This window comes from Liolophura sinensis, chromosome 4 (assembly GCF_032854445.1).
Source record: "Liolophura sinensis isolate JHLJ2023 chromosome 4, CUHK_Ljap_v2, whole genome shotgun sequence".
Lineage (NCBI taxonomy): Eukaryota > Metazoa > Mollusca > Polyplacophora > Chitonida > Chitonidae > Liolophura > Liolophura sinensis.
In genome coordinates this window covers 21,032,452-21,059,358 of record NC_088298.1, presented here as the reverse complement: position 1 = coordinate 21,059,358, position 26,907 = coordinate 21,032,452, and the positions used below count along the sequence as shown (strand labels likewise).

General features: G+C 36.1%; 1 protein-coding gene across 3 annotated transcripts in view; it reads left to right on the top strand.

Annotated features, from left to right (window-relative positions):
- Positions 1–26,907, top strand: part of LOC135464933 (titin homolog) — an 81,869-nt gene that overhangs the window by 4,153 nt on the left and 50,809 nt on the right. The window contains exons 2-6 of one of the 3 annotated variants that reach the window (XM_064742511.1): positions 1,782–2,044; positions 2,487–2,613; positions 3,465–3,686; positions 13,793–13,926; positions 15,221–15,358. In XM_064742511.1, coding sequence (XP_064598581.1) covers positions 2,504–2,613; positions 3,465–3,686; positions 13,793–13,926; positions 15,221–15,358 — 604 coding nt within the window. In that variant the 5' untranslated portion in view covers positions 1,782–2,044; positions 2,487–2,503. Of the gene's footprint in view, positions 1–1,781; positions 2,614–3,464; positions 3,687–13,792; positions 13,927–15,220; positions 15,359–26,907 lie in introns of all 3 variants that reach the window. The other 2 variants (XM_064742514.1, XM_064742512.1) reach the window with 2 other exon arrangements.

The following is a 26,907-nucleotide window of genomic DNA, read 5'->3' as shown; positions in this document are numbered from 1 at the left end:
TGCATGTCCAAAGTAAAACAGTAAAGCAGTGTATTTAGACACCACACTGGTACGCATACACCTAGGCTACATGTACCTGTATCACAATTATACATTGAGTGTCAACAAAGCAGCAACCAAATTCCACAAAACACCGCCAAATTATTTTATAGAGAAACCCAACTATGCTGGTGAATGATTTAAAAACACTGTGCGCTCAGTCTAAAAATTCACACACAAAGATGAATTTGTCGGCAGATAAGTTTTACAACACGTGAATATTACTTTTTATAATGAAATTCCAAACAAACCCTAAAAACATCTTTGTTCTAAAGACACGAACAGAACTCAAGAGAATCTGCCAAAATGAATAATTTTATGGCCAGAGTCATAATTTCAGGTACCCTACATGACAATAAATTTCGTACATGATTACATGTAACTTGGCCATATTTCCTGATTCTAAGAGTTCTACTGACTTTATAAAGGTGTTTAAACATGGGATGATCTTCTACTGGAAAATTGTAAGTTTCATCACCAATAAATATTTTGTGCCTCTTAAAATGCACCTTTGTTGACGAATTTTGGGTCATTTAGGTGCTCATAACATCTAGGATAAACACCTGAATATGTACATGTATTGCACAGAATTCTTCTCGAGTATAAATACAACTGCTATGTAAGTATACGTTTATAAATGTCGGATAATTTACACATTTATAAGTCTAGGGCAATGTACACATTTATAAATGTAGGATAATTTACACATTTATAAGTGTTGGATGATTTGCACATTTATAAATGTAGGGCAATTTACACATTTATATGTGTAAGATAATGTACACACAAGTGTTGGGCAATTTATAAATGTAGGATAATTTACACACAAGTGTAGGGCAATTTATTTGTTACATCATATGGAAGTACAGTTATATTTTATAAGTGTAGAATAATTCACACATCTATAAGTGTATGGTAATTCACATATTTATGAATGTTGGTGAATTTACACATTTATAAATGTAAGAATTTACACATACAGTAAAAATGTACAGTAATCTATACATTTACAAATATGGGATAATTGATTCATTACATTATATGGGAGTATGGTTACATTTATTAATGTAGGATAATTTACGCAATCATTTATATATATATGCAATAATTCATAAATGTTTTATTTATAAATGTAGGATTGATTTATTTATTTAGGAATGAGAAAATTTACTCCTTTATAAATGCAGGATAATTTAGCCATGGACAGGGAATTTTAAGATTTGCTCTCTATCTGTTCATGGGTCTTTCATGGCTGTCAGCAATGTCTTTGTGACCGTCGGAATTTTATTGAGACCAGTCTATCTCATGACAGAAATTGTAATTGTGCCACATGACACTTTCCTCTGGATGCATCCGCAAATAAAACCAACTGCCATATCGTATAAGTGAAGACTTCTATGTCCGTAAACAACAAGCAAATAAATAAATAAATAAATAAATATAGCAGTATGGATACATTTAAAAGTTGGACAGGGTACAGACTCATTTATAAATGTGGTGCACATGGGAAGGGTTTGCAGCAACCTGAGGATGGTCGTGGGTATCCCCAGATCAGGGTCCGGTTTGCTCCGACCATAATTCGGGTCACCATCATATTAGAGAAATATTCTTGAGTACAGCGTAAAATGCCAATGAAAATCAAAAAAATTACAAAATCAAATGTAATGTGGCATGCCAGGATAATTAATACATTTAGAACAGGTGAATTGTTAATTATGGTACATTGTCTTCTTCCTTTTCAGAAGTTGTGATGTTCCACGAGGGACGACATCGTCTAGGAATTCTGGGTGTGACCTCAATGCATTGACCTCAGCACATTGACCTTGAACTCTTGACCTCTGCACTTTAACATAGATAAACTGACCTCGTTGCTTTGCCCTTGATCACCTGATCAACTTGAGATTTGTCAGTTAGGTTGACATTACTGCAACTTCCCATACACTATACAGTCATTCATTTTCATACGTCACACATTCATGTAAGAACTTTTCATCACCAAGTAAAGGTACATATACTTCATTTTTGGCAAGAGGAAAAAGTGCTTTTAGATAGCTCTCTTATCACAATAATGTAGATCTGCTACAGTTCTGAAATATTCTCAGACCGTTTTATTTTATTATTATTTTTTAGTAGTATTTTAAATATTCTACATATATTGTTATTGCTTTGTATCTTTTTATACTTCTTTCAACATATATAATAAACCATCCCACCTATATATATTTTTTGGAAATTTCAAATTTTTTTGAAATTGTTTAAAGGAAAACCTTGTACTGAGCATCGTGTTAATTCCTTCTAGGAAAGAGACGTAAGGCATTAAAAACATCAAATCACAAAATATTCATAAGTGTTCATCATTATCAGTTCAACAACAATTTGAATCAAGGTCAACGAGGTCACATCAATCCAGTCACCTTTTCACCCACTTCCCAACACAATTTCGACAGTTATTTCGACAGACAAGATGGGCCGTAAACTGAATCTTCAACACCTTTCGGAGGAAGAATGTGAACAGATTCTTCAGGTCATTCAGAAGGATTTCGAGTTAAGGCAGAAGGAAAAAGAACGCCTTACGTAAGTACTGAAAATGTGTTATTAACACCTTTGTAATCCTTGTATTCCACAATTAATTACTTTAATACACATGTAATACACGAAAAACTTAAGGCTTATTTTGACTCAGTATTTCAGCACATTGTTTTGCCATCAACGGGAGAAGAGAAGACCTTTATTTTTGCCAATTTTTTTAGCAGAGTCTAAAGGGATTCTTGTTGATCAACTTTGCAGGAATCCACCAAAACCTGGTTATAAATATACTACCACAGAATAGATTCTCCATACCTAGGTTTTAACACATACCATTATATATCCTCATCATTAAACTCTCGTGTTCACTTGTCCAGAGAAGGTACATGTTGATAATATTAATCAGAAATATTAAAATATTTGGTCATTTTGAAAACTACTTTGTGACTTTTTTTTTACGGACTTTTTACTCAGCATTTTCAGCATTATTTTGGTCATATCCTATCTATTTTGAAGTGTCTTCCAAGGGTTGCTGTTCAAAACAAAAAAGTAGCTGTAAAATAGAGCCACTGGCAGTTTTGACTCACCAAACTCACAGCTGTTCTCCAAACTTTTGTCATTATTTATGCATTTTTAACATTATTTTGTTCATATCAAATCCGTTTGAGGTATCTTCCAAGGGTTCTTATAACATGGAGCCACTGGCAGGTGGAATTCACCAAACTTACAGCTGTTTTCCAAACTTTTGTCATTATTTACGCATTTTCCACATTATTTTATTCATATCACATCTCTTTGACGTATCTTACAAGGTTTCTTATAAAATGGAGCCACTGGCAGGTTGAATTCACCAAACTCACAATTAACTGTTCTCAAAACAGTTATTTTTACATTTTCAGCAAAGTTGAAGACAGTTTGGAGAGTGAAGTGCAGAAGACTTGCATCTTAACGCGGCAGGAGAGCTTCAATGAGCAGTGCTGCATCCGCTGCTGTCGTACATTCGGTTACATCTTCAACCGCAAGCAATCCTGCGTCTTGTGTCTCCTGAACATCTGCAAGAACTGCAGCGAGTACAAGGACGCTTTCAAAGGCTACATTTGCCACATGTGTTTGCAGTCTGTGTAAGTATACATTCATTTATACTTTGATCAAATACTCAGACTGGGTTAGGCTCTCTTTAAAAATTTGTTTTTTTTTTCACCTAATCCTATCTTCTCACTAAACTCGGTCCAACTTAAATATTTTGATTGAGTTTTTTCCCTAAGCAAATCTTATTATATTTTCATTGCCAGTGCAGTTTGCTTTTAAGTCCAAAGTTTTTCTTTTGGATGTGATAAGGTTAAGTCAAACAACATTTTTGTAAGGAATAATTTGTTTGATGTGTCCATGTTTACGACTCTTCATATTTTCTGTATCTGCGCTCAAGAGGTGTTGTATATGCGGACAAGCTGAGAGCCAAGAGCCACAGTTTACGTTTGTTTAGGACTGCAGACATTGTTTAGAGAGGACTTAACAGACTTGACGTGAATGGGTTACCATATGCTCCCCATGAGGCTATGATACTCCACTAGCTCAGCTTAAAGAGAGGAGTTGAAGTAGCCACCTGGGACTTGACTTAAACCCCCTTTCACCAGACATGCCAGTTTTAAATGCCAATTGCCAGGATGCACCAAGGCTTGTATTAAGCTTTGAAGTCTTAGTTGGACAGTTTGTGAGGTAGACATTGCAGTGGAAATATGTCCATTATTTAGTATAACAGTTTAGATATGCTTTTTTCACTGTTGAATGAGAACAATATATAAGAGATCATCATACATGTATCTCACCCCGTTCAAGCTCCTCAGAAAATCATTATGGCAGTTGGACTGATTCAGTGGCCTAATGGCCAGAGCATACACCCCTCGAAGTCGGGAGACCCAGGATCAAACCAGGTTCAGGTCATACCAAAGACTTAAAAATGGCATTTGCTACTGCCTCGCTTGTCACTCAGTACTGAGAGGTTAGAACAATGAAACAGGACTGGTTGATCTGGTGTCAGTATAAGGTGACTGGGTGAGGTGTAAAGTCGGGTGTCTTCGGCATGATACTTTAGTGGCAGCAGCACATGGACGACATGGACTCTCCCTACAACAAGAAGATACTATGTATACACACACACACCTAATGACTCCTCCTCCTTGTGATATAACTGAAAAATTGTTAAGTACCACATCAAATCCCAAGCATTTATTCATTAATTCATTAATTATGGCTGTTCTTAATATCCCGGCGTATTATAGCTAAGATATATAATATTTATGTGGAGATACATGGGCATGTAGAACACGAGAAATAGATGTATTTTGATACTGACATACATATCTAAATATGTTTGGTTAAACTTTCAATGTATACAGTTCGTGATTGTTTCATGTGAATTAGGAAGTTTCATGTAGGTGTAGCTTGTAGATGTAATAATTTATTTCCTGGCATAAAAGCAGAGTTCATACAGCCATGGAAAATGCCTTGAAAGTCATGGAATTTGGTATTAAAATTTCCAGGCCTTGAAATGTCATGAAATTTGTATGCAAGTCATTTAATTTCTTTGAAGTCCTGCAAATTGATTAAAATGACAAAAAACTTTCCAATCTCCTTGTAGACTGCTGTTATGGGTTAAAATTCTTGGGAGCAAGATGTAATTTGTTGTCTGTCATTTACACATGATAACAAAAACTTACATAATCAGTCTCCGACAAAAAGTGGAAAACACTGAAAAGAAAAACTGACAAAGTCCTGGAAAGTCATGGAATTTATCAACTTTTCATGGTGCATGATCTATGTACAAAGTGTAGATCTAATATTGGTCCTGTTATATCAGCCATTATTGAACTACCAGTTGTCAAAAGACAGTCTTTAAGCCACATATAGATCTTAAAATACACCCAAAGAAACTCGGTATGAATGTATTATACGAATTGACTGGTTTTATATCCTAACATACTATGTTTTTCTTGTGGGCATTTTATTTTTTATCAGTGAGCCTTGATGAAAATGTATTTAATATTTAAAGTATAATATATATTGGATGAGTGAAATTTTACTTTCAATTTTCTCTCATTAAATGAAACTTTATGTTTGGGACAGCTTCATAATTTTGAAAAGAAATTCACTGTTCACTGAAAAGGGTTCACTGTTTCTTTTGCAAGAGTGTGGGGAAAAGGCCGACACCAATTAAGAATGATTGCATTGTTCTGATTTTAAGTATTATCTCTATATACACTCATGTAGCATACATTTTTTTTTTATCAGTGTACAGAAGTATTTAGCTTTCATTCTCATTGCTTCAGTGCTAACGAAACGAAACTTAGCAAATGACAGTACATCATATATCAAAGTGGCTCATGTGTACATGTCCGTAAAAGATTGACCAATCATAAGTGTTATATCTATGCATCCAAATTTTGTGTCCTGTGGAACAAATTAAGGAGAGAATATCACAATAGTACACATGATTATGGTACCATTGAGCTGCGTACATGTATCTTATTGAATTCTGAGGGTGTGCTACTACCATAAATTCTCAACAAATTTGACCAGTGAAGTGCAGTTAACTTCATGTGCAAAGGGAATGTCAAACGCCCAACAGCAGGATCTTGTCGTCATTTTATTGACATCAGCTGTTCCTTTCCAAGCTCATCATGATTACAGACAGTAGGATGTTACAATGTTACAATAAACAATGATACATTGTAACGATGTAGACTTCATGCTTTCATCCAGTTTTGACAGAACGATGGCTTGAGGTTCTGCTTCAGACTAGTGCCACATCACGGGATGAAAAAAAATATGCCGCCTCCCGTTTTGAAGCATGAACAGCCTTCGTCAGATTTTGAAGACTAAAATTTATGATGCAGATAGGGACATGTAAAAACGTGACAGTAATCGTGAAAATAATTTGTTTAGATAAGAAAAGTTGAGTGATTTGTCTAATTTGCCGATTCGTGGTAGAATTATCCGGAGATTTAGGGCACTCCCATGTTTGTGCTGTGTTATATACAGCTCAGCTCATGCATAAATGTGGCCACTGCCTGCGTGGAAGTTGACATCAGTAGGTGTAGTTCATCGGATAATTGCAGGAGACCACAAGTAATTCTGTCATTAGCCAGACAAATTACTGATAATCAGACTGTATAATTGTGACCAAGGCATTTATTGCTATTTGGTTTACCGGTATGTAATGTGCTGATGCAATTATTGTTTTTGTGACCTGGCCCTGGGTGTGCATGACATGTATGTGATAAGGGATGCGGGTGCATTCACACCCCTGCAGTTATGGAGTGAATACACTATTCATGTATATAGTCCTAGGGAGTGGGGCCTACAGTCATAGGGAATGGGGCCTAGAGTGGTAGGGAGAGGGGCCTACAGTCACAGGGAGTGGGGCCTACAGTCACAGGGAGTGGGGCCTACAGTCACAGGGAATGGGGCCTACAGTGGAAGGGAGTGGGGCCTAGAGTCCTAGGAGTGGGACCTAGAGTCCTAGGGAGTGGGGCCTACGTAGCTGAATGCATTGTGGATATTGTACATATAAACTTCCTATAAACCATAATCAAGTCACACAAGTTGCTCTTCTGTTCTCGCCCTGGAAAGTTTGTAGATTCCACTGTCTGTGGCTGGCCTTTGTGACAATTCCCACTATTAATGGGTCTCTTGTGGCAATTCCCAGTGTTTATGGGGGCCTTTGTGACAGTTCCCACTATTTATGGAACCTTGCGACAATTCCCACCTGCTGTGGAACCTGTGACAATCGTCACTGTTTAGGGTGCTTTTGTGACAATTCTCAGTGTTTATGGGGCTTTCGTGACAATTCCCACTCTTTATGAGGCCTATGTGACACTACTCACTATTTATAGGGCCTTTGTGACAATTCCCACTGTCAATGGGACCTGTGTGACAAATTCCCACTGTTCATGGGCCTCTGTGACAATTCCCACTCTTTCTGTTAATGGGGCCTTTGTGACAATTCCCACTGTTCATGGCCCTTTGTGACAATTCTCATTCTTTATGGGCTCTGTGTGACAATTTTCACTCTTTTTGGGGCAAGTTCCCACTGTTCATGGGTTCTTTGTGAAAATTCTCATTGTGTATGGGACGTTTGTGACAATCACAACTGTTTATGGTGCCCTTGTGATAATTACCACTGTTTATGGGGCCCTTGTGACAATTCTTAACTGTTGTGTGGCCCCATGAAAATTCTCACTGTTTATGGGACGTTTGTGACAATTCCCACTGTTTATGGAAACTTGTGACAATTCTTACCTGTTGTGTGGCCCCATGAAAATTCTCACTGTTTATGGGGCCTTCGTGACAGTTCTTACTGTTTATGGGGCCTTTGTGACAATTTCTACTGTTTATGGGGCCTGTGTAACAATTGCCATTGTTTATGGAGCCTTTTTGACAAATCCAGTGTTTATGGGGCCTTTATGACAATCCCCACTCTTTATGGGGCCTTTGTGACAATTCCCACTGTTTATGGAAACTTGTGACAATTCCCACTATTTATGGGTCTTTTATGACAATTCTCACTTTTTATGAGGCCTGTGTGACTATTCCCACTATTTATGGGATCTTTGTGACAATTCCCACCAATTATGGGGCCTTTATGACAATCCCCAGTGTTAAGGGGCCTTTGTGACAATCCTCACTGTTTATGGGGCCTTTATGGCAATTCCCATTGTTTATGGGGCCTTCGTGACAATTCCCACTTTTGTTGGGCCCCGTGTGACAGTAAATGGTCAAGGGCACTCATCCTAGTCTGGCGTTCATTGGAGACTACTTTCACCAATATTGTTTGGATATCTGCACGTCACTTAGTGGAAAGTTTGTTTGTGACTTACCAAATGTGACCCACAAAAAAAAACAAAAGGCTGACATCATATAAGCCAAAAAATTCTAAAGTATGTCATTGAATCAAACCATCAGATAAATATCCAGGTTTCAGGGAGAAATTGCAGCTGAGAATAATCAGTAAATAATCTTCCAGCAACCTGCGGAGGGTTGTGGGTTTCCCCCCGGGTTCTGCCTGGTTTCCTCCCACCATAACGCTGGTCGTCGTTGTATATGTGAAATATTCTTGAGTAAGGTGTAAAACAACAATCAAATAAATAAATAAATAAACATTTTTCTGCTTGGAAGTTAAGCAGACCTGTAATAGAGTCAAGCTTGCAGAGATAAAGCATAAAATCGCCTTTTTGTATGTCGGGGGAAAAATGGCAGGTGGATTGGTTGATGGTTGTCACCTGGCTTCCTTCTGTCCTGTCCCGGCCTGTGTATGTTACAGTGTCTCTGATGGTCATTACCATGGTGACGGTTTTGTTAATGGTTATTACATGATGGCACTCTGCGAGTTTACATTTTGGGAGAAAGCTAGGCAAATTGCGCAGGAAAGCTGCGCTCAAGGCAAAAAAAGCACTTAGTCTGTCTTCTTCAGGCTGTGCAGCTTATTTTCGATGGCTGCATTTTTTCTCTTGTTAATGCAATGTTCACTGCCCCAGGCTATCCAGATGTAACATGTTAGCTGTCATTACATTATAGTTCACATAATCAAGAACCTTTTTACCTCCTTGTATGAAGAGTGAAGTGCAGTTTCAAATAGAACATTGAGCATGGAATTGTCAGGGTGTCTTGGGAAATCTGATCTATATCGTGTATGTATATACATAAACAACATAGATGTATTTTCTCCATTAATGCTACAATTCAGAGGCTCACAGAAACGTTACTTACATGTTTAATTCCCTGTGAAACAAAAACAGACTGACGTACAATGTAAAACTTTCTGAACATAATTAGACCGTAGGCTGTAGTTGAAATAAGCTTTGAAAAGCCTTGCATAGTCATAGCAAGCTACTGTTAACTTTAAGCCATACACCATGTATACAGCCGTAGAAGTGACGGAAAATAAATAATAAAATTTAGTTCCATTTTAAGGTCAAGTGTATAGTGTTAAACCTTAATCAAATAAATAAATAAATAAGACACTCCTCATGAACATAGTATGAAAATTGCAGAAAATTCAAAAGCTTAAAATTAATGTATTGCATCCCAAGTAATAAAACAGCAGAAAATACAGAGTTTAAATTACAACCTAGAATAAATGTATTGCATCCCAAGTATTAAAACAGCAGAAAATTCAAAATTTAACTTAAAACCTGGAATTAATGTATTGCATCCCAAGTATTAAAACAGCAGAAAAATGAAAATTTAACTTAAAGCCTAAAATTAATGCATTGCATCCCAAGTATTAAAACAGCAGAAAATTCAAAATTTAACTTAAAACCTAGAATTAATGTATTGCATCCCAGGTATTAAAACAGCAGAAAAATGATTTTGTTTTTGATTGTTGTTTTACGCCGTACTCAAGAATATTTTACTTATATGACGGCAGTCAGCATTATGGTGGGTGGAAACCGAGCAGAACCGGGGGGAAACCCACGACCATCCGCAGGTTGCTGACAGACCTTCCCACGTACGGCCGGAGAGGAAGCCAGCATAGGCAGAAAAATGAAAATTTAACTTAAAGCCTAAAATTAATGCATTGCATCCCAAGTATTAAAACAGCAGAAAATTCAAAATTTAACTTAAAACCTAGAATTAATGTATTGCGTCCTAAGTATTAAAACAGCAGAAAATTCCAAATTTAAATTAAAACCTAAAATTAATGTATTGCATCCCAAGTATTAAATCAGAAAATTTAAATGCCTAAAATTAATGTATTGCACCCTAAGGAATAAAACATCAGAAAATTCAAAATATAAAGTAAAACCTAAAATTAATGCATTGCATCCCAAATATTACATCAGCAGAAAATTTAAAGGCCTAAAATTAATCTATTGCATTCCAGACACTTAATGTCATTCTGTCATCAGACATTACACATTTCAGGCGTGTACTTTAAATTTATTTCTGTTTTAGTACTTTTTCACCCGTGATACTGAAAATTTGCTGAAATGTGTCTTAATATCCATTAAAGAATGTGTGATGAAATATGTGTGTTAAACACTTGAGTAGTTAGGAAGAGAGTCATTGCTTTGGCTGATCCACCCATCTGATATAAAACTGTAGGATTACGCCAGATTTAGAATTCATCAACTAAATACTTATGGGTGACTTGCTGAACTGGTTAAATATAGTAGTCACTTTATGGCATTTTTTTCCTCAGGGGATGAAAAAAGGCCAAAGAAATAGAATAAAATATTTCACAGAAAATGAGCTATATCTTGGTTCATGTTCTTTGCTGGTGTGTCATCCAGCATTGGGTGATAGCTGTACGTAGCTGTAGACCAACAGCTTAAATCTTGGAGGCATGATTAAAGGGCTACTTAAGTGTCAAAAATCTGTGTCGCAAAATCTAATGATTAAAGATTGAGATAGTCTGAATTGCTTTGCTTAATTCTTAAAAAATTGCAGTGCATTAAAAAATATTGAAACAAAAAATTTCTGTCAATTAATTCCACTTTTGCCCAATGTGACCTCACGCATCAGTAGTTGATGTCACCGGACGATGATAACAATTTGTAGCCACAAATCATGCTTTATGTACTCTTAAACACACTTGAGTCGTTCTGGCATAACTGTCTTCCTCCGCGTCATCTGTGCCTCATTCAACATCACATAACGAATATTATCACATCACAACAGGAAAATATTACAGACACTACTGAAGAGTTTGTTTTCGTTTTTGATGACGTTTCAGTTTTATACAGATGTTAAATAGCATTATTCACTCTATATCTTATTGAACCGTGTTTCTTCAATTTAATATTTCCGTCCTGTTTGTCTTTGAACTGGAGTAGCACTTAAAGAGACCTGGTGGGAAGGTCTGCCAGCAGCCTGCGGATGGTTGTGGGTTTCGCCTGCGCTCTGACCGGTTTCCTCCCACCATAATGCTGGCTGCCATGGTATAAGTGAAATATTCTCGAGTACGGCGTGAAACACCAATCAAATAAATAAATAAACTAAAGAGACCTCATTGGTTAACAGCTGTGTGGTATGGCGTGTTTAATGCTTCATGCATCTAAGTGTGCCAGCAATGGCCTCCTTGAAGAATCAAGACAAATTGAGTGGAAACAGGGGAAGAGTGGATGATAAAGATTTATGTCATTGTTGATGTACCAATGACCAAAAGCCCAGACACACATATATATGTATGTATGAGCATTTCCCTTGATAATAAAACTGTGCTGTTGTACTAAATCCCAACGACATGCATCAAGCCCAAAATGACTTTTACAAAGGGGTATTAAAGTCAGTTGCTCAGAAAAAATCATGACATTAAAAGATAAAAAGCGCAGGTTGTGGTTTAAATAATTCATATTCGCCACTAAATGCAAATGTCCTTTGGGGGGAAAATAACCCTTTCATGCCTTTAATATACCTTTCAAAAATTCACTGCCCTCAATCCGTTTTGTATACAAGTCTTGATCTCTATTACAGTGTCCCATGGGTTTTACTCTTATGTTGCCATGGTAACCACAGTGTTGGTCCTCCTCTTTGGTTAATAGCCTGTGGCATATTTTTGCATTTTCTTGTTAGAGCATCAGGTAGTTCTTAACAGTCATCAATTTCAGGAGTTCCCCCTGGGCATACCAGAATAATCTCTGTGGTTTTGAAAGCAAAATAACCAAGTTAATAAAGGAATGTTTTCCTTCAGAGTCACAAGGAAATATCTTGGGATAGAGTTCATGTAATGTGTAAAAATCACATGAAATTTTCTTCAAAATGATAAATCACTGGACTTTGCGGCTAGAAATGTTTGACAGTCAGTTGCAATGATCTTAAGGTGTCTATCGGGTAACATGCAAATTCCTCTCTAAAACATGATTTCACTTTTCCTGAAATTCTCCCCCAGCTTTTGAATGAACACTTTTACACAGTTTTGAATGAATGGGTATGGCTTAATCAACCCCACCATGGCAATATTGCACCCATAGTGTGGTGTTATTTACACTCTTCTCTGACTGTAAAACTAGGCCTTAATTTCTGCTAAATGAGGGCCTGATTGGCCGCAGTGGTTAGTGTTCTGCCGCAGCACAATAAACCTCTGAGCCTTTCACCAATGCGATAGCTCAGAGTTCAAGTCCAGCTCATGTTGACTTCCTCTCCGGTCAGCATCAGGAGGTCTTCCAGCAACCTGGATGGTGGATGGTTGTGGGTCACCCCCTCAGGCTCCGCCCGGTTTCCTCCCACCGTGATGCTGGTCGACGCCACATAAGTGATGTATAAATAAATATTGCATCTCAACAAGATGCATCAAGCCGGGAGCGACTTTTTAATACAAAGTATTAAGTTGAACTGACTGCGAAGAAATTGTGACAAGATTAAAAAGCACACCTTGACGTTTAAATGTGTGTCAGACAAGATGTTATTTATGTCCTTGCCTAGGACAGGGATCAGGATGTCCAAATTCCCCTGTCTCAGCTGTCCGTGCCTAAAGTGGGTTTACAGCTCTAAGAGGGCTGTTAGGTTAGTCTGAAATGAAGTTCATGCATTGGAGATCACAAGTTATCTTCCCCCTACTGGTACATGTGGCATGTACTCATCAAGCTTGCTAACTGCATTGAAAATTTTTGCATTCCGTTTTGAGAAAATTCATCGTTTGCTTCTCAAATGTTGGTTGTCAGCATGCACTAGTGTCCATGGACTAGTTGTTAGTCCATGTTAGTCTCAGCATATTGACTCCGGAGCATCTCACCAATAGTCACTGTTGTTTCAAGTCTAGCTCAACACTGCATGACCTCTTGCACCATAAATAAATCACACGTCTTGAGGTCAACGTAAAAAAAAAAATACCTGTGATATCGCCTGATGCAAAAGTTGACGAGCTGTAAACGCCATTCATACAAATGTGACCAACCTTCCGTCAACAGTCAGTTACTTGTCTACACTGTACTTCTCAATTTTTCATTAAACCATTTCAGATTTACAGGGAAAAGTGTAGTTGATAGGGCCTTTTTGCCATCATTCCGTGGTATCCATGGCAACAAGGTCCTGTTGTCTGCCAGTGAAGTTTTTACAAAATTTATGGAATTCATAATATATAAATGTTATGTATGTTTTAAATGATTATGATTGGCCCTTAATTTGTTTCTCATCATTCCAGTGTATCTATGGCAACAGTCCTGCAGTCTGCCAGTGAAATTGTGACAAATGTATGTAATTAATATGTAAATGTCTCCTATGTTTTCAGTGACTATGAGAAGCAGTCCTGTGAGTGGTTTTACCGCAGTGTACGTCAGAGGTTTAAACGCTTCGGGAGTGCAAAGGTTGTGCGCTCTTTATACAAACGTAAGAGCGAAAAACTGAAAGGGCAAAAACAGCTAAGTAAGTTAGATTGGAACTTTCGCATGTGCCTGCCAGCCTGAAGTTTTGAAGTCTTGCCTTATGATCCTGCTAAGAATAAACTGTCATCTGTTTGAGTGATGATTTGATTTATGTGGTTTGTTTCATTTTCTTCATATTTCATTTGCATTGAATGTTTTAGAAACATCTGTTTTTGGCTTAAAAATATTCCGATTACATGTTCTTTCTGTGAGGGTTTCTTTAGAAAAGCAAAACTAATTTGTTGAAATGTTTCATGAAGTTGACAACTACTGTATTTCACCTAAAGTTTGGTATGTGAACATGTAAAGATCTTTGAAATGTTACTTTTGATGCTAACGTTTTTTTCTGGAATCAATCAAAATCGTCTTAAGCAAGACATGGCACTTAAATTAATGGTAAACTTTGGATGAAATACCCTCTTCCTTTTATGTCGGAATGAACAATCTCTTATAAATGTGGCATCAGATATTATTTATGTATGAGTATCTTGTGTTCTAATTTTAATTAAATTTGTTTAATTTCATTCTACTCTCTTCGATGCTGGCTTGTACTGTGACTGTTGTGATGTGACTTATAATGCCCACTTCTTATTCATTTTTTCTTTAGTTATTTATTTTAAAAACTGTTGTGTTTTTCTTTGTTATTTTATACCTCGTGAATGTCTACACAAAATTGTGTTCGTGAAATTCAAAGAAGATTGATTTTTTTTTTTGAACGAAATTATCTTTCATTTAATGAGTCTCTTCCGTAAATGAAAATATCTTTCAGTATCTTTCTGAACTAATTGATAAAATGTAGTATTAACATGATGCGGTTAAACCTGGAGATATGAAACATGTGGCTTCTTATAGTATTCACTGCTAGATTCAGTATTTGTGTAAATGCTCGTATTATATTATGTACATTTAAATTAATAAACAGTATTTACAGATGGGATTCAGCCCAAAATGAAACAGTAGATATATGTGTTAGCTGGGACTATTATATACATATATTCATTATATTGTATATAACTGTACCAGGTTGTAGTCAGAGAGAGGATGTGTTTTTTTTTTTTTTTTTTTTTTTAGTTCAAAGAGAATTTCAGTATTTGGCAGAATGTTTTGCAGTTTCTTTTAGGCTAAATTTCACTGTGTAAGCCTGCTTGCTGTTGTATTTGAGTTCAGTATATGTGCCTGCTAGTTCCTTTAATATAAAAAAACTTGAAAACACAAAAAACACTGAAGTGAATTAGTAAATCATCATTTTTTCATAGTGATAAATTTGTTTTTTTTTTGTTTTTGTTTTTTTCCAGCTGAGGGAGAAAATGACAGTGGCATTGATCCCATTTTATCTCAGGCCCTCGAGTCTTCAGGTACTTGGGTGAAATCACGCCCAGCACTGCATGATGTTTTCCCCCGCCTTAGCACTCCATTTGCAAAGCATGGTGAAGGTATATATGCTCAGCTAAAGAAATGTCAAGGAGTTATCTCCCCTGTCTGTTGTTTCTGTCAATAGGCTAGCTCTGAATTACCTCCCTTTGTAAAGACAGCAACTGTCATGTAACGTGAGATTAGTTTTCGAGGTGTGAAAGTAGGAGAAGTGGGACCTGACTTTTTAAGCATGTGGGATACATCAGGACAGTATGTAGGATACGTCAGGACAGTGACAAATATTTTCTAGGGAATAGATTGTGAAAAAAACATGATATAAGCCTTTAGGAGTCGCAGAAATGTTGACAGATTTTGAATGAAGACTGAAAGTCCATGTTTTTTAGCTTTTTAGCAGTTTGCTGAACCTGTTTATTGTATTCAACAAGAGACAAGATTTTAAAATGACCCCCGAATGAATTAAAACAAAGATAAAGTTAATCCTTGGCTTTCCAGATAAGTTTACAACATTAATATTTGTGTAAAAGCTTGATCTACAACTAGCTTATTGCGCTTTAACTCTGAAACTTGCTGTTAGCCATTTTCTGAGCCCCCACCAATCCACAGCTTGCTCTTAAAAACGCACCTTTTAAACGGGAGAGTGACCTCAAGGGAGGTAATTCAGTGCGGGTCTGTTCTTACTACTGCTGTGAATCTTTAACCTTTCAGAAAGAAAGCTAGTGGATCTGTTTCTGGTGTCGTAAGTCTGTGCATTTTTGTTTTCAAAATACTTTTATTGTTGAAGACTAAAAAAAAATTTGACAATTATATACAAATTTTTATTATGGGAAAGGTTAGAAAATCACAGTCAAAGTCAGTAAACTCATGCTTTTCCCCAGTTCTCGATGCCCTTTTTCTTTACTATTCTTACAAGTCTTACTCTGTTTTTGAGCTACAGTGCTTGCTGTTTTTGATTTATTTACCTCCCCAAGATCAACCCCTCCCCCCAAATACACAAACTCCTTCACACCTTAACAATATTTTTCTCCTCTTTGGGTCTTAGTTGGGGTGGTAGTGTTGATTTTGCCTCTGCTTTCTATTTGTGGAAATACATAAAATAGAAATTGTTTCCTAGCTGGACCGTTTGAGAAAGGTAAGTAAATTTTTTTATGCTTTAAATTGAATTCACATGATGTACACTTTTAATTCCAGTACATTATCTAGCTCCATCCCTTGTTTTACTTACATGTTAAAACAAAAAACAAAAACATGTATGACTAGTTAAATCAACATGACGCATACATATGAGCACAGCCAAACAATCCCTAGGGGCATTTGAAAATAATTGACTGAAGGTTTTGAAGAGCCAAAAGAGAGTCTTCTACAGTATTTCCTTCCTCACTAAAACATGTTGAAATAACCCTGTGATAGTGATAGGATGACTTTGTTGGGATTTGAACCAACGACCATTGGCGCTGTAGCCTGCATGTGCTTCTACTACTAGACCAAAGAGGTCTGGTATATTAGTCCTATACCTATTACATGATAATTTTACACAATATTACCAGAGTGATTTTGATTTAACTCTTTTCCTAGAATATTTGATCCTATATAAGCACTTCATTACAGATACGGTAAATGACCTTAAGTTTCACACCTGAGTTACTGTCTTTTTAGGGTGGTATATACTGAGCACAAAAGGTTCATTTATGGTAAACGTGATATCCCTGGTAGTTAAAATGGAAGTTTTCCTGTACTCTTAAAATACCCACCAATTATCTTTTCTCACGTGAAACAAACTTGTAACCAGATTGGCCTCAAATCAGCATGATAACAGGTAGATGAAGGGTGGCCCCTTGAGCAGGGGTATCCGTGGCTGATCGGGTGTACGCGTACCTTAGCTTGCTAGTGCAGCAGAATGAATCTCACATCAATGTGGTCGCTGTGAGTTCAAGTCCAGCTCATGCTGGCTTCCCCTCCGGTCATATGAGAGAGAGTTCGTCAACATCCTGCAGGTGGCCATAGGTTTCCCATCTGTTTCCTACCACCATTATACATTCAAGGCAAGTAACTCTTACAGCCATGTGAATAATTGCTCAATAAACTAAAATGTCACTAGAGTTCTCTCCCTTGTTGCTCCCGATGTATTTGCTTCGCATGCCATCCAGCTAATGACTCAGGGAGTTTTGGAGATTACCAAATGTACTATGTGTATGTCTATACTTTCATAGGGACCTTACAGGAAGTTTGTGGGACATTGTGGATTTTCACAAATATTGTATGGGGATCAAACCCGGGTTGGGTCAAACCAAAGACTTTTAAAAAAATGATTCCCATTGTTGCCTCGCTAATGGAGACATTCGTAAATGATACAGACCTGTCTCGCAACACTTTGTGAAATGACCCTTCCTCTACATGTACCCAATCATTTTGATCATTGTCAAAAACGATCTCCAAATCATGTCTTTTTCAGTAGTTCTGTGTTATCATATGTCACTTCATGGGAGTGAATGAGTAAAGGCTACATCACAGCTTAGGCAGTGCAATCTGATAGCAACGCGTTTGATTGGATAAAATTCTCAAGATGGCTGCCTCGACCCGCGCATTTTGTCATTTTGTTCTACATGTTATTCGGTGAAATCTCATTAAAATTATACTGTATGATACTGTTTAGAAAACTTGAGTATCCTGCTTTCGATTGAAATATGTGTTACCCAGGTGCTGTCTTGGCCCTGAACTACACGTACTGTTGAGAAATAATTATTATAAAACATTATTGTGATCATTTCTGTTGACAACATGACTAAATTTGAAATGCAGATGTGACATGAAATTGACAGGAAGTTTCTGGTATTGTGTGTAAATATTTGAGACCACTGTGACATCAGTCTTGCCATAGAACTGTTAAGCAGCTAAGATGCTGATGATCTGTTATTATTCGTGATTCATACAGTCAGAATAGTGCCAGTTCAGATAGTAACTGAAATATTTAACTGATGCACTGACTAGAACATACCCATGATTTCATGTTATTCTTTGTGTGGAAGGAAAAGACAGTGTAGCAGGGAAATGTAAGAAGTATACAACATGAAAGGATAAAAAAAAATTATATATTTTTGTTCCCAGCATTGATGAAGTTTCAAGGTTTTATCATAGTTAATTTTTTTTTTTAAATTTTATTATTAGTAACAGTACTATAAATCTTCAACCTTTTCAACAACTAAAGCACTTATTAAGTGGAATTTATGCATACAGTTATTCATTTTTTAGTGAAAGTAATACTAAAAATGATTTTTTTTTTGCGTGTCCCTTAAGATGCAGGCTTCATAAAACTGCAAAAAAACATTTCTCTGCAGTTCATTGTTCTCTCAGAATGTTTCAAAACACTGGTCGCAAAGGTGGTGATATGGTTGAAGAATTAGGGCATTTTTAAGAAAAAAAATTTTGGTTCTTTCTGGTAACACTTGAAAGACTGCAATAACCATTGAGTTCAAATGTTTACCTATCATCATAAGTAAAGGTGTACATCATGGCACAGGTGTGTTTGCCTTCAACTTAAGGTTTTATTGTACCTTAGAAGTTAAGACATGATGGGAGATCATAAGGTAAATACAGGTTAATCTAAGTACTTGAGTGTCTGGTACAGGTGGGTGGCCTTTTATTACACAGGTAAACTTTCTAACACCTACAGGTCTGCAACTTGTAAGACTCATTCATTGCCGTTTTAGTTATCATTTCTAAAAAAAGACTAATTCTACACATGAAACATGGTTGGGTGTGTGAATTAACTGGCTGAATATTGCTTTTGGACTTGATTATTACTGACATTATACAGAGTTTACAAAACAGTTGTCAGTTTTATAAAGAAACAAATGTGACAAAAGCTTTACACCTAACTGTACTGCTAAAATTATGCTTTTGAAAGATTTGACCAAAATATATATGTACGTTAAAGCTAAACTACTGTATTTGGACCAGAATAATGATCAGTGTTTCTTGGGAAATACATTTTATTATGTATTGTACGGTAACTGTTCAGCACTGGTTCAATTAATCAGTGGGACCTAACCTGTGGATTTGCTTGTATGGTATAACTTATCACATGTAAATATATGACAGAGTGACCTTTTTAGAAAACCATAAAATTCCAGCTCTTAATGTCTGTTGGCATCAGTTTGTGAGTATGTACCGGTACTTATACTAAAAGGCACACCTGTATTTTGAGTAAGATGACTTAGCACCTGCCATACAATGCACAGGTAATACACATGCTGGGTGTTAGCTGTAACAAGTATATCCCTGCCTCAGACCAGGTATTCTCAGGAGAACTGCCTCAACTTCTTAGTGCCTGTATGGTGCTAATCAGTCATTCATAGTGCTCTATAGGAACCTTCATGTGGTGTTACACAAAGTTCATGTAAGATAATGTACCTGCTACCAACATTGCGCAAACATTGATCTGGATTTACAGGTGAAAGTCTGTGGGAAATATAGTCAGTGACCGGTGTCCTGCATCTATGAAACCCACTAAAACTGTCTTTGATATTGTGAGCATGTGGCATATTGCCGAGTTAAACACCAATCAAACAAGCAATCAGTCAGCCGGCCAATCAGTCAATCATCTGGTAGCTGCATGTGTCTCTGAACCATGTACATGTACAAGATAGGCTTAAATGTAGTTTTAAGTACTTAAAGTTTCGTTCATTGGGACTTGCAATGTGTACAGATACATGTAAGTGTTGGGAGGTTGGTATGTTGACATGTGGAAAGGATGAACTGGGTGATCTGAGGTGACATTGTGGAACCGACTACCTATGCATGTTAAAAAATCACAAAATCTCATTGTTTTCAAAAGAAAAAAAATGGAAATGTTTATCACGTCAAAATATGCCTCTGTTGATTAAGTATGAAATTGTCTGTGATGCGCTACATTGTATATAGTCTTTGATCATTTTACATCAGGGTCATCTATATTTTGTATATATAGTACTGCATAGACTTTGTACATAACCTTTGGCGTGAATGTGTGTATGCACAAGGGACTCAAGGAAGAGTACACACATTGTCTAGACAATAATTAAGGCAAAAAGAAACAATTTATATTGGCATTGAAAATCTTTAGATATTAAAATAAAGAGTTAACACTGTGTTTGATTGACAGTGAATGTGCTATTAATGCCTGTTTGTGTGCATTATCGTGTCTCAAACTTGTATAATGCATTAATAATGAATTGGGATCAACATTAGAATTTAAAAAAGAGCGTCTGTCATGAAATATCCAATTAAGCTAAATCACACAGGAATTTTATATCTATTTTTATATTGATGGACCGATTTGACTCAGCAAGGGGAGATAATCTATGGCCTCAGGCAGCAGTATAAAAATATACCTGTAAGCAGTTTGGCTATTGCGAGCGTGCCACTGATTGATTTCGTGATAATCCAGATTGCTACGTCAGGATTTACCTCTGAGGCAAATCTTCCAGCGCGGTCAGCCTCCAAGCTGTAGTGTACATATCAAAAACATTAGTTTGATGCAGTATGTAGGTGGACACATACACGCAGATATACACCCATACATAGATGTAGATCCTAGCTGATACTAGAAGCACAGACAGTGAACATCAAGAGAAAGACCATTGAAACCGTCCATAAAAATAATCTATCGTATTTTTTGATTTATTTTTCTTAAATTTTTTCCACTGAATTAAATGCAGTCAGATGTTTGAATTTGTAGATCGACTTTTGTAGATGACAAAGCCATTTATGGGCCAACAAGGGGAAAATGTAGTGGTTATTATATATATATATATATATATATATATATATATATATATATATATTTAGCTCTTCGAAGTTTTAAGTTATATTTTCAGTTTGATGAAGGAGAGGTATACATTCTCTAGAAATTTAGACAATGAAAAAGAAACTGAAATTTCTTACAATGTCCATATTTAGTATATTACTGGTATGTATAACCTTATAGAGTACAGCTTAAAAAAGGAAGTTTGTACAGCTTACTGGTATGTATAACCTTATAGAGTACAGCTTAAAAAAGGAAGCTTGTACAGCCATGCATTCTACAGATATTTTAATGGAGCATATAAAAAAAATAACTTAAAAAATGTAAACATTCCTGACAGTGTCCTTGTGCAGGGGTCAACTGTGCCCCAGTATACTCACAAAAAGTGGTTTCACCTTCAGAAGGTCACCGTGACATTTCCACCAGTGTCAAAGGATTAGTGGATGTTTCTCTACAAAAGGCCTGAATTCTTTGCATTTTCTACTTCTCTGAATTTAAACTTTGATCATGTAGTATGAAAACAGGATTTAAATATATTCATCGATGGGCATGTGTATATATGTCTACTGGGTTAGTTCTCTCTTTGTACAACTTTTGACCATTGTGTTTGCGGCTGTAGGGTGGGATTGTGGGGGGGTGGGGTGAAAACGGAGTGAGTTAAACCCCTTTGTATCTTTTTAAACAAAGGTTGACTGTCTGGACTCTTCCCTTCCTTCTATTAATTATTTCAGTTCAAAATATCTAGCTCTGTGGGTGGGGCATGTGTCAAGGGATTCTAATATAGGATGCTGAGGGTGGTTTGCACATAGACCACCCCCTCCCTGTCATAGGAAGGGAAATCAATTAGTCTTGTATTATATAACCATAATTATGTACTTTGAACTGAGGTGAATGGGAATTATAAAGTGTATGAATACAGATGCATTCAGTATTGCCTGCTCTTCATAATATACACATCTACCTACATGCTTTGTAGTCTTTGTGAGTTCAGGCTGACATTTTTATGTGAATAACAAGAGGTAAATACCTGTTGAAAGAGGCTGATCACATTTGAAGAGTCTATCAGGTGCAATTCAGATAAACGCCATTCAAGTCAATACATGAAAAAAAAAATTGAATTCTTGGAATTTTCAACTTTTTTGATAAATATAGATTTACTCTCCCAACTTTGTGATCATTAACTTTTTAACACCCACCTACTTATGCCTACATTCCTAAACAGTGGGGACAAATAAAAAATTAAATTGATTCCAAATGAAAAATTAAAATGGATTTGTCTTTTTTTTTACACCTGCACTTGGGGTGTCATTTGGACTTCAGGTGTGGCTTCTCCGATGATGATGTTGTAGAGGTGGGGTGAGGTCTGAATATGTGTATTAATGACAAACCATTCTCCCATGAAAGAGGTGCTTTTATTTTAATTTATACTTTGTGTTCTTGGCTGATAAGACAACATGAAATGACACTAAATTTTTGTGATTAACAATGATTAAGTTGCCCATTTTTTCCGGATTCTGAGAGTTTTATTGAGTGTAGAAAGGTGTTTTGAGGTTTGCTTGGAAGAAGAATGGTATTCTACTGTAAAATTGGAAGTTTCAGCACTAGAAATAATATTTTGTGATATTTATTTGCCTGTAAAAAAGCACTTTTGTGAAGGAAATTTCAAATCATTTAGGGCATGTACATATATAGTGCATTTAGGAAAACAAGTTGTTGCATGATCAGATGGTGACAATGACAAGAACCTTGTCTTTTCTCGGTTAAATTCATTGAAGAAATCTAAAGCAGATATTTTTTTCTTTTGTATCCCACTTTAGTGAATAGGACGGTTTTAGAATTGCATGACCACGTCAAAAGAACTACCTGAGTTAGACTTGGAGGAAACCGTAGTCTATTGCACCAATATTCTACTTGACCTTGATGTCAACATTTGAATAGAGGTCATTGAAAAAATGTTTATAAAGACAGCTTCATAATCTGTGCACAAGAGCTATTCACTCTCCACGGGTTGGCTTTAGGTCTTTTCTTCTGGACTCTTGAAGTTGGTGTAAAACCTGAAAGTAAGTCGTGTCAGGTTTGCGATGGTTTTTGTTCATGGAATTTGATCGTTTGTTCAGGAATTTGACCCTGACCTGAAACCACTTCGAGTCAGTATGTAAGACAAGTATAACTAGTTTATATATGTCTTCAGACTCGTACAGAAATGGTCTCACAGAAAATGGCAGTTTGGTGACGCTTAACTCTAACAGTGTAATTTTGACCAACAACATCAGAGTTGGCTTTTTTTCCTTTTGGAAGAATTAAAGTATTTAAAGTCAATAAGTTTAACTTATAGTCGCATGAAAATAACGCCCATTATCTCATTCACAGTTCTCAGGGAATGAGCAAAATGAGAGTGTATTTCACTGAATGTTTGGTAGGTAAAACTGCACTTTCAGAAGCAGATAAGTCCTTAAAATTGTACTTTTAATGCCATCTTTAATAAGAAATTAATCAAACTGCACAAAACACTCTTAAGTGGACCTGTAACGTAGATGAATGAACCAGAATAAACCGACTCAGAATAGACCACGGCCAGTATACATGATATAGCATTAAGTTTACAACTGGTTTCTGTTATTCATGGTTTTACACCAGAAGAAATTTGTATGTTTCTTTGTGTCATTGGAAACAATTATAAGTTTGTAATACTATTAATGTTATTAATAGTGTACATGTTGAAGGCACTGATTCAGTGAGTAAAATAGAAAGATATTTTGAAGTCAGATGTTGTCCTGGTTAGTTACCAGGGAACTATCAAGGAATTAGCTTATACCTGCTTTAATACAGATTGAACAGTGCTGTGCACACCTATTACATGTAAATGCACTTCAATCTGATCTCTCTGATTAGTGCTCAAGAAACCTGCTCGTTTTTATTATTTTTTTTTAATTTTTATATTTTTTTATTTTTCATTTTGAAACTCATTTCTGTATATAAAAATTAATCAAGGGAAAATTAAGAAATAATTTTTTTTTCCAGATATTAACTGACCATCATAGTTGAATGACAGATTTCCTAGAACTGTCCAAGCCATATGACACCGTCCATAAATTCTGGGACAAAGCCTTAGGGTGACTGTTGGATAATTAACACAAACATATTAAGATCAAACTATGCATAAACAAAAGTTGAAAGTTTGTCGCTTAAGTCATGCTTGTCATGTAGGAGTATTCAGTGCTGATAAATATAGCTATCTTAAAAAAAAATGATGATCTGATAATGTATTGTGGCTCATATGAGACCATTATGCATAATTTAGCAATAAGTTTACAGTTGGTTTTTGGTCTTCATTTTTTACACCTGAAAGAATTAGGCTAACATCAAAGCACTCGCCTGCAAAAAACTCCGCCAGTTTTCTGTCATGATGGATGATAATTGTTACATAAGTAGTTATTCTGCTACTCAGTTGCATAAGTAATCAGATATAAATATATTATTGGCATATATAAACATGACTGCAGGTTTAACATGAGTTTTTCATGCTACATAGGGCGTGTCATTGTTTCTTGCTAGTTATAGCATATGTATTTGTCTAATTGTTGCGTTGTATCTATATATATGAACATGAAGGTGGTGGGCGTCCGTGGCCTCGTGGTTAGTGTGCTAGGGATGTAACACAATTCTTCAGGAACCCCCATCCAATGTGACTGATCTGAGTTAAAGTCCAGCTCATGTTGGCTTTCTCTCCGATCATACATAGGAAGGTCTATCAGCAGCCTGTGGATCGATGGTAGTGGGTTTCCCCTCGAGCATTGCCAGGTGTCCTAACTCCCATGGTGAAGCTGGATGTGTAAATGAAACATTCTTGAACATGTATCCATGAAAAAAAACAATTAAAAAAACAAGTAAAGGTAAAGAACAGGTAGCCTGCATTCAGATGATCTGCATGTATGTGTCTAATGATGCATTGTCATGGTATTCTGCTTTTGGGGAGAAAACATGCAATTTATAAAGAGACGTTGTCAGCAGATATGCATTTATGTGTGAACCACACGCTATATATTTTGTCTTTTTTTAATTAAACAGCACATAGATGTACCCTATTTCTTCTAACTTTTGGAACACCTGCTCTGCTCATTTTAGCCAATATATAGGTAATTGTAGCAGGAATATTGAGTTTCTTTTTTCTCACATGGTTAGACCATCTAATGAACAGCACACTCATATCTTTACTTTTCCAAAAGGCTGGTAAAGAAATGTCATATTCTACTCTCAACACTACTATTATCTGTGGCAAAAATTAGAATATTTAGAGTACAAAAAAGTACAACTTTACATATTAATTCTTGTAGCCAGATGTTGTTTGGATTTTGATTGGAAACTTTATTGGTTGAAATATGACCATACAAAACCAGGCTGAATTCGCACAACTGTCTATTTGCCGTGACTAGAATGATTGACATTATGTAGTGCTCTGTTACATGCACACCAGATGAGATTGTAGTATTTCTAGAGAATCTTTAACAGTTCCTTGTTTCTTTTAATTATTAGAACAGATATTATTAGTGCTGATAGCAAAGAATTGCAGTTTTGGGGAAGAAAAGCTAATGCCAGAATCCTAAAAAGAGCAGACCAGGCCTCTGGATCACAAAGTGATGTTAGACTTGAGTCAAGATTTTAATCAGTAAATTTGGAATGTTCCTTTCCATTATGTCAGCTGAAATTTGTTTTACAATAACTTAATTTATGTTGTCAAACAATGTAACAAGTAACAATTTTAAAGTGATTTGAACTTTTGGCTTTAGTCTTAGGTGATCCCAAGGCCTGATGTCCCAAAAATTAAAAGGAATTAGGATATGGCGGTTAAAATATGTAGTTACAATACAAAACCATATGAAGAATAACAATTTGTTTTGAACAAATATAACTTTCAATCATGAATCTAGCTAGGGAGACAAAATCAATAAAGTTTTGTGTAACTAAAGGATTAAATATCAGTTTTGTCATTTGTAGTGTAAACATCAATGAAATGGTTTAACAATTATTGATTCTTTAAAAACTGTACTTACACAAACCATTAATACTTCAAAAACTATTATTGTATAAACTATCCTTAATGACTAAAAGCTAAAAATGGCGATAATCGAACTCTTTTATTTGTGATCGTGACAGAAAAAAAATAGTCCATAAGCTCCGCTTGAGGATATACTAGGTGTTGTGGAGAGAAGAATAACTAATTAACAGAACCTTGATTAATTAATGAGCTAATTATCACCTGTGTATTGGCTCAGGAGGGGCCCAGGTAAATTGCCAGATTTATCAGATGGTTTTAGGTCATAGATAGGGTTAGCCTGTAATCTTCTGTATAATTGATTTTTTTTTGATATCTGAGTCCGTGAGGTCACAGGCGTTAATGTATGCGCATATGATAAAATTCAGTATTGAAGGCGCTCTGAGCTGCCATGCTGTTACTGGAAACTGCTACCTAGGCTGTTTTGTGCATCACATTTATTTATAGCATGGAGAAAGCTAGCCCAGAGCTGAAATTAGCCCCTTAAAAAAAAATGTTCATATAAACAGACTATATTTTACATTTCAATTTTAATGCTGGTGTAAAGTATTAATTTATACATTATTCAACTCTATTAAAATGGTGTTAACTTATTTAAGTTGAAATAAGTATGCGGGTGCTTGACATGAACAGTTGAAATCCTAACACAATGTATAAGTTCCACTTGTGCTTGTAAAAAAATTTTTTATTTGATGTAATGAAGTCGAAAATTCTATTTGGGGATGTTGTCATTCATCATAGGAGTCCGGAAAGACGTCAATGCAGACATGGTTATT